General features: G+C 39.2%; 1 protein-coding gene across 1 annotated transcript; it reads left to right on the top strand.

The window, feature by feature from the left end:
• The first annotated feature begins 1786 nt into the window (after positions 1 to 1786).
• Positions 1787 to 5438, top strand: LOC127159935 (chaperone protein HtpG-like). The gene is made up of 5 exons (XM_051102626.1): positions 1787 to 2131; positions 2509 to 2676; positions 3655 to 3795; positions 3861 to 3927; positions 4307 to 5438. The coding sequence occupies exons 2-5, from the start codon at positions 2518 to 2520 to the stop codon at positions 4441 to 4443; spliced, it is 504 nt and encodes a 167-aa protein (XP_050958583.1). The 5' UTR covers positions 1787 to 2131; positions 2509 to 2517; the 3' UTR covers positions 4444 to 5438.
• Positions 5439 to 9495: the final 4057 nt, after the last annotated feature.

Raw genomic sequence — 9495 nt, 5'->3', positions numbered from 1 at the left:
CCGACCCGAGCCCGACAGGCATTAAGATATTTATGTCCGAGCCCGATCCCAGCCCGACACAGTTAAAATCTAATTTTTTTCTCATACTAATGACACATGCTTAATACGCAGTTACGCACGTCGTTCGTTGTCCTGGCTAGTTTGACATATTTCCGCATACAGGAAGACGGATTTGGGGTAATATTTTACATGTATTTTAATCACAAAAACGAACCTTTGCATCAAGTGAAACAGCCCCATTGGCTACCTACTAAGCAGTTTTAAATTTTAAATGGTCAATGCCTTATCGCGCTGATGTGACCGAGCCCGACCCGAACCCGAGCATCCTTTCTAAATATCTGTCCGAACCCGGCCCGGCCCGTCGGGTACCGTCGGGCTCAGGTCGGGTATCCATCCTCTAATCTACATGTAGCTTTGTTTGACCTTATTCTTTTTAAAGATGTATTTATATAGTTTAGTATCACTTAATAACTCGCTCCAAAAAGCGTTAAATGCATCTGATCTCAAGTCACACTCATGATAGACACAGTTGTTCAGGTGAATGTGTTTCTCGACTTACCTTCAACTGAACATTGATGTGTTCACTGTTTCTAAATAAATTATTGATATGATTATTTGGGAATTAACTAAATGTTGATACGAGAGTTAGTAATCGAAAGGAAAATATTCCTGTCTTAGTTTCACTTTCACTTCTATGACACCGCCCTCAATCATAATCCAGCTGCTGAAATCATTCTCCGTTTGCAGAAGTGTGTCTCAGTTTTGACAGCAGAGCTTGTGGCCTAAACTGACCTTTGTGAGTGCTGTGATTTTTTTAGAGTCGATTTAAAGACCTCTAATAGATATAATACTATTTTTTTTTAATTGCTATGTATGTAGTTTACAAAACTCCACTCAGGTCACATTTACAATACAGTCAGTCTTTCTATTCAGAGCAGATTTTTATTACCCGAAACTTTCATTCATTTAAAAAAAAACACAATGGGGAAAAGCTTTTTTGAATACAAAATATGAAAAAAACAAACTGAAACAAATAGTCGAGTTTCAACAATAAAGTGACATATTGGCCCAACAGAACCACATCATATCAAACAAACAAATAAACAAATAAAGACACTTTTTATCTTTTTACCTTTTAAATTTATTTCAAAATATAATAAACAGAACCTACATTTTTATAACATATTTGCCATTATCTTAATGTAATTAATCAAACAAAAGATTGTATGACTCTACCATGCATTATATCTTGTAAGGTGAAAGTATCAGCAGTCATTGCATACAAGAAAAAGGTTGGTGTGAAAAGAAGAAGATATGGAAAGAGGAAAGAGGATGTATTAATATCAAGAATGCTTATTGGACATTGTTCATGAAACCAAGCACTGCATAAAATAGGGAAGCATGAAACCAGAAACTGTAAAAAATGTGACCAAGAAGAAACAGTAGAACATGTACTCATTAAGTGTGAGGGATATGAAAGATTTAAATTAATTCAAGTTCTAAGTTATTTTGGAATAAATAATTTGGCCCTTCCGGTTTTACTGGGAGATGAACCAATGCAATCTACAATTTATAATGAATTATTCTTCTATTTGAAAGAAACAGGATTGATCAACAGAATTTAGGGTTAAGTTAGATTTTGTGTGTGTGTGTGTGTGTGTGTGTGTGTGTGTGTGGTTCTTGTTTCAGGCTTCCCTACTATTATGCGCTTCACATCTCTTTCCAGTAGGTGGCGGGAATGCACCTTTTCAGTCGGTCTGCCAACCGCCATTAAACTCTAGAAGAAGAAGAAGAAGAAGAGGAAGAAGAAGAAGTATGAGCATCCATATACTTTGCTATGACCCAATCCTGTAGTGTTCTCCAAAAGCCATGTAAAACATTTTACACAGGCATGAATCCAACTGCACGCAGACGTCATCAGTGAGCGCCCGCAGGGTCCTTTCAGTCACTGTACGCCTGTCACGACGTAGTTTCCAGTCTTCAATAGGTCAAACTACAGCAGAAGCAGAAATGATCCGATCATTAAGTTGACTCAAATACTCTCTGAATGTCTCTCAGAGGACTCATGTCAGGCTGTTATCATCCAGCAGAGGGGTCGAGAAAACAATAATCCCTGCGACATTCACTGGAGGTACATGTTTAATTAATTTAACATGAATGAGCCATTAAATAATATGATCAGCGAATTTAGAACACAGCATGATTAAATATAATGAGAAAGAATAATATTAATCAAATAAACGCATGCTCATCGGTTAAAAACATGTTTTCTCATTGACAAAAAAAAAAAAGGATTTGTGCAGAATAAGTCTGTTGCTCAGTTAAACATGTTCAGTAATGTTATCAGTTTCAGTAAATAATCTCCATATGTACCTGCGTATGCAGATGTATAGATAATCGAGCATAGAGTGACAGTAACAGTAATCAAATCCAAACCCCTCTATTTGGTCAGTTAAACATCAGTGCTGTTTAATTCTGATGATTATAATGATTCTCTCTTTTTAACAGTTAATATTAATGTCAGACAGCAGCTTCATCACACCAGACCTGTCAGACTGTGGATCTCCAGCTGTGCTGGTGTCAGTGTGTCTCATCACAGCTACAGCACACAACAGACTGAGAGCACAGAGGAGGAGACGCTCCACAGCATCATCAGTGACACCAAAAATGTTCAAGGTACAGAAAGATTCAGTAACTTAACTATATAAAGTCTACTGTGTAATATTTGTTACATGCATTTCTAAGGCATCTAAATGATCAACATGATCAAAACTTTGCTTGTAAATATCAACTTACTAAGACATTATTGGAGATACAGAGTGACAGATGATATTTATGCACAATTATGTAGTCTGATTTAATGTTATAAAAATCTCATTGATTAACATTACAGCCTTTTATAATTAAATACCGTATAAATATTGGCATCAAGTCTAAAATGCCTATTTTTGCTCCATTTGGACCTATAAATAAAATGATTAAGTAAAATAAAAAAATTAATGAATGTGAGCTCAATATTCCCACTATATCTACTAAACTATATTAGCCATAAAAACATGGTGTATCAAATATGATACACAACATAAAACACATGCAATCTTTTTAAATATTTGTAATATAAACTCAAAACCTTTCATTTAAACCTTTACAGGCTTTAAAATACTATATATGCTAGTATATGAAAATTGAAAGAATGTTAAAACTCTATTGTTTGTTTGTTCAAATAAGGATCCTTCTCCAAACACAAGTTCCAAGCAGAGACAAAAAAGAAACTGCTGCATATTGTGGCCTGATCACTGTATTCCGAGAAAGAGGTAATAAATTAACTAAAAACAGATGTAATGCTGTGAAGTTTGATCCAGCTTGAAAACAGACACTGAAAACTGTATGATTCTACAGGACTAATACATTTCAAATCAAATAATTACATATTTAATTCTCTTGGTGTGGCTAAATTTAGCCTTTTGTATCTTATTGGATGAGTTTTTGCACTAATAAATATAGAATTTAATTTCAGATTGGATTCTGATTTACAACTAGAAAACCACCCCAGAAATATCTATATACATTTTAATAATAAAATATAATTTTTTTGATCAGTTTTTAACACTATGTAATGGTCAGTGATTATCTGACACATACCTGCTGTGTTAGGTGTTCATCAGAGAGCTCATCTCAAACAGCAGTGATGCGCTGGAGAAACTGCTGTACAAGATGATCACAGCAGGAGGAGATACAGCACCCATGGAGATCCACCTGCAGACAGATGCTGCCAAAGGCACCTTCACCATCCAGGTACCAGGGAGCTCAAGAACATCATGGGTTAGTATTGATCAACATTTTTGTGCTCTGATTTGCAGGACACTGGTGTTGGGATGAACAGAGAGGAGCCGGTTGGGCACTATCACTCGATCTGGATGGTGAAAGGTCAAGTCAAGTCAAGTCACCTTTATTTATATAGTGCTTTTTACAGTACAGCTCCCTCAAGTTCTGAGGAGCTAAACCATTCAGGGCTTTATAAGTAATTAGCAAAATACACCATGTTCAATAGGCAGTCAGTTGTCAGAACCGGGCTAATATGATCATATTTCCTGGTTTTAGTAAGAATTCTAGCTGCTGCATTTTGCACCAGCTGGAGTTTGTTTATTTAGCGCGCAGAGCAACCATCAAATAAAGCATTACAATAATCTAACATCATGAATGCATGAATTAACATTTATGCATTTGACATTGCTTCTCAGTGAAAAGCTGAACAGTGGCTTTATTTCATGTCATTGGTTTTATTTCATTGTTCTTTCTATATCAGGCATTTCTGGATGCTCTTCAGAATCAAGCGGAGACCAGCAGCTCCATCATTTTACTGCGCCTTCATGGTGGCTGATAAAGTGGACGTTTATTCTCAGTCAGCAGAACCAGGCACTCCTGGATACAAGTGGTCCTTAGACGGGTGAGAAGAATGCAAAATGAAGATGGATTTAATAACAGATTTTGGACAAAAAGAACATGCCTTTCTATTAAAGATCTTTTAATTATGGCAGAAATCATAATTACACTTTTTTTGTTCAATATCGTAATCGCAATTATTTAACACTCAAAGTAACTGAGGAGAAAATGCAAAGTAAATTGCTACTTGCATTTACTACTGATCACTGAGCCGACAAGCTGCACATAACAGCTTCATAATCATGCTAAACCAGATGATTTAATTGCTATTACAGCCCGATTTCGATTAATCGTACAGCCCAAGTTGAGAGACACGTTCAAGTCTGTCATCTTAACATGTTAAAACAGCGTCACTGTTGTGGCAAAATCAAACCGACTCTCACCAAAGTAAGACAAACTCAGTCAAATGTCTTTTATAATTTATTCTTTGCAAAGAAGGTCAGACAGTCGTACAGAAACACAGGTTACTGCAGAGTGCGACCCAGAAGGGAGGGCTCACTCCAATTTATATCTCTTCCCTAGCCTTCAAGGTTACATCTCCTAAACGGTAAATTTCTACACATAGTAAGAGTCAGACAAATACATTCTGCTACGTCATACTCCCAAGATTCAAATCTTTATATTTAGGGCCCTAACACACTTCTCTTATGTCATTCTTATAGCAGGTTTAAATAAAACAGACCCTTACACAATATTCCATAAGCACATAGATGAGTAAAATGAATTTTTCTTTCACAATTTCCCCCTTTTTATCATTCGTTGATAACTACTCACTAAATTCATTACTACTCAATACTACTACTACTACTACTCAAATTAAAATGTTTGATTACAATAATGGTTAGAATCATCCTAAATCATCACATTCGCTATCTGTGAGCCGGGATAAAGGAATAAACACTGTTATTGCATTCCTGACGTGGGTCAGACCCTCAGTCACTACACAGACACCAAACATGAATATTACTTACAATTTCAAATCTCAGAGCAAATTTAAGTCATCACATCACATTTATACTCTTCATTTCTGATTTTCATATAATTGATCATCCTCTTAAAATTATGAAATAAGAGAAAACATGCTAATGTTGTTTTTGGGTACAGGCCCTGGTTGTCCTGCAAGCAAAAGAATATATATATATATATAGATATAAGCCAGAGGTCACTATTTCAAATTCTGTCGTTACAGCATAGCCCACTTTATTTTGACCTGTTTGTGGATCTCTGAACGCGGAATCATCCACAAAGAGGACGTTTTCGCAATTTTCAAGTGGTGTGTCCAAAAGATCTGGATGTGGCATACACACTTGATCAAGCGCGGTCAAACAACAGTGATGTTCCTCCCCATCCTCCTCCGTCGGAAGGAGGGTGGCAGGATTCAAGGTTGTACAGCGTTTAACGGTTATATTCGGCGTATCGAGCAAGACAGTATGGTATCGTAACCAACGAGCCGTCGATAAGTGTGATGTTTTTTGTTCTTGCAGAATCATGGACACTGCGTGTGGCACCATCAGTGTCAGGTCAGAGTACCCTACGAATTCTTTAGATGCCATTACGGCCTTCTCAGCAGACGCCACCGCCCTCAAACACTGTGGCAGACCTGCTGCTACTGGATCTAACTTGCTTGAAAAATAGGCCACAGGTCGCAGTCTGTCCCCATTATGCTGCAAGAGAACAGAAGTCATAAACCTATTTTTCTCATCCCCCATCTGAACAAAAAGGGCTTAGTTGGTACCGCTAGGCCCAAAGTCGGCTCCAGAGACAGTTGAACTTTAATGTTCACAAATGCCTCGGCCGCCTCCTCTGTCCACTCAATCTGGTCAGATGACTTCAGCCCCTTCCCTATTGTCAGGGCTCTCAGAGGCTGCTCGAGAATCGCATAATTTGTAATGAGTGTCCTACAATATGAACACATTCCCAAAAATGACAATATTTGTTTCTTTGTGATTGGCTTCAGTACATTTTTTATGGCCTGCACTCTTTTGTCAGACAGGGACTTGCTGTTGGGTGTTATGACATGACACAAAAATTTTACTTGTTGTTTTACAAACTGTAGTTCTGGCAGGCTGACCTTGTGGCCCTCCTGAGCCAAATGCTTCAGGAGAGAGACAGTGTCAGCCACATGTATTCATCTCTACTAATAAGAAACTAATAAACCTTTAAAATATTATAGCAAAGCAGTTCCAACTGTCAGGGTCAAAGGTTCTAGGCTTCTTTGAAGCGCTTTATCTATCGTAGGGGTTGTTTAAAAAACCTCAACTCAAACACGTAAATTTATAGCCTTTTGCCATTGAATTCAAACGCAAACTAGTAGCCACTGTTTTTTTTTTTGTCCAGTGGCATGCTAAAAAAAAATGCATTAGCCAAGTCTACCACCGAAAAGAATGTTGCATCTTGCTGAATTTGTGACAAGATTATGTATGGATTTGGCACTGAGGGGGCCCTTTGTCTGACAGCTGCATTCATTGGTTGTAATTCTTGGACAAAACACCATTCTGTAGGTTGGCCCTTATCTCTTAATAATAATTTTCACATTAAATGTTGGAGTGCGCACTGGAGAATCATTACATGGCACTATTATACCCTCTTTCAAAAGTGACTCAGATACTGGTTTTATACCCAGTAATGCCTCTGCCTTCAGAGGATACTATTGTTGACATGGTCTGTAATCAGATTTTGGAGTGATTACAACCGGTTCACATCCCTTGATCAACCCCACATCATATTTGTGTTTTGCCCAAAATTTAGGAGGCACCTCTGCCAAAGCAGGGTGTATGTCTGAGGTGCAAATATTTGCCATGCAATGATTTTCTTTTGTGCTTTTATTAATAGGGGTCACAATTCTATTTACTTCAATGTCATACTTGCAGTCTGACACAAATGCCCCTAAACTCTTACTGTGTTTCATACCCCCACCTATCTCACACCAGTCTGTTGCATGAACAGATTTCTTCACAAATCTCCCTACTTCACACCATGCCTGATCCCTGGCCTTGGAAACAGATAAGTGAGGCACAGACTCTCCTGCCACTAGACAAAACGGAAACTGTTTTTCTGTCAGGCTGACTGAAACCGCACACACACTTTCTGTCCAAAACATTTGATCACAGCTCAAAGTTTCACTCTTCCCTCTTTTTTTTTTTCTTTCTCTTACGACATGTGACGTGCAATGTAAATTGTCAGGCATCATAATTTCTGTGTTGAATGGCTTTGTTCGATTTCTAGCCAATTCACACATCATCTGAGCCCAATCATTGTTTTTTAATGCGCCAATCATAAGCCCACTGATGCTCAGCTCACAGACAGCACAATTGGTCCTCCTGTTCTGTCACTCTGACACCCTAGGAGTCTGCGACGAGCACTAAATTTAGTTTACATAATAAATCTTGACCCATGATGGGTACAGGGCTGGTGAATATGTGAATGCATGTTTTAACACCCGGCCTCCCTCTGTTTCACAATTCAAAGGCACTGTAAATTTTTTAAAAATTTCATGACCTAATGCATAAGTGGACTCATTTATGTTATTAGTCAGTACCGGTTGACATGGCAAGTCACATGGTCGTAAAGAAGATCTGGTAGCCCCAGAATCTGCTAAAAATTCAACTAACACTCCCTCCACTAATATGGGGTACTTTGGCATTTTTAGAAACCCCTCACTTTCAAACATCATTGTACAGTTATCAAAAATTTCATTGTTTAAATCTGAAACACTCAAACCAACGCAAGCTTTTTCTTCATTGCAAAGAGCAGTATTTTCGTCACTCAGTTTAGAAACACACAAAGAAAAGCAAGCATTTTCTTCATTGCAGAGAGCAGTGTTTACATCAGTGTATGTGTGTGTGTGTGATATTAAAAGATGTTCACTTCCCTGAGCTGTAGCTGTCGGCTGTTCGCCCCGGACCCCTCCTCCCTGCTCTCCGTCTTCCTCGCTTCAGTCTGCTTCTTGATTTTGCTGGTTTTCTGGACATTCTCGGACCCAGTGACCATCGTTTTTACACAGTCTGCATTTACTGCACCTTCTGGTTACATGATCATCAGTCCCACAGATCGCACAGCCCCATTGCTTTGGGTTTCTTTCAGTCCAGTTTGAGGGTCTTGTGCCCCGTCCTTTTCCTCTCCCCCCCTTCGTCTGTTGATATCTGTGAACCAAATAACCTCCCGGTCTTGACACAGGCTGCACTAAAGCTAGCTGTAATTCTTTGTCAGTCTTTGCTTTCGCTCTTTCCTTCTTCGTCATTTGTTGTTCTTCAGCGTGCAGGGCATGCGCTAAAATAGCAATCAGTCGTCCGTTCTTCCATTCGATGTAGCTGCCCTTCACTGCTTGCGCAATTTCTGGTCTCAATCCATTCAGAAACCAGCTTCACAGGTGGCACTCCCAGGTGCCAGGTTGATTTCCTCTGTTGTAGGGCTCTTTTTTTCGCTGTGTTTGTTGAAGGTCTCGTACAGTCGATAATAATATTCTTGAACAGACTCCTCTCTGGTCTGGCAGCAATTGCCAATCCTTGATGTGTCCACACGCACTGGAAAAGCTACTTTTATAGCCTTAGCCAGCTCCGCAACAGCTGTACAGTAGTTCGCGTTGGTTTCATCAGTCCAGTTGCTGCTCACTCTACGATAATCTTCCTCTCACAGCTTCCTACTCACAGTCCAAGGTCTAAAGACCATCATCACCCCATCAGGCCTTGAAACTTTGACCATTGGGGCTGTTATACTCACATTTTCTTCCTTTACGGTGTTTCTTGTCTTTCTTTTCTTTGATGGGGGAAGTCTGTGAGTTTTTTCTGCATCAGCCTCTTCATTGGGGGATTTGGGAATCATTTTGGGGTCTTCTTCTTCCTCTTGCCCTCCAGCTGCTGCCGCCTGTGGATGCGGTGCTGTTGGTATTGCTGACGGTACTGCCGGTCTCGCTGGCAGTGCTGATGGTCTTGCTGGTGGTGCTGTCTGTCTTCTTGGTGGAGAGCAGTTGAGATCAGGGTCCACTTTTAGGGCTTGCAGCTCAGCCACGGGATAGTGATGATACGGCGGTGGTACATGTGGAAAAATGAACAC

The sequence above is a fragment of the Labeo rohita genome, unplaced genomic scaffold (assembly GCF_022985175.1).
Source record: "Labeo rohita strain BAU-BD-2019 unplaced genomic scaffold, IGBB_LRoh.1.0 scaffold_266, whole genome shotgun sequence".
Lineage (NCBI taxonomy): Eukaryota > Metazoa > Chordata > Actinopteri > Cypriniformes > Cyprinidae > Labeo > Labeo rohita.
The sequence above is the reverse complement of the archived record's forward strand: the minus strand, read 5'-3'. Positions and strand labels throughout refer to the sequence as shown.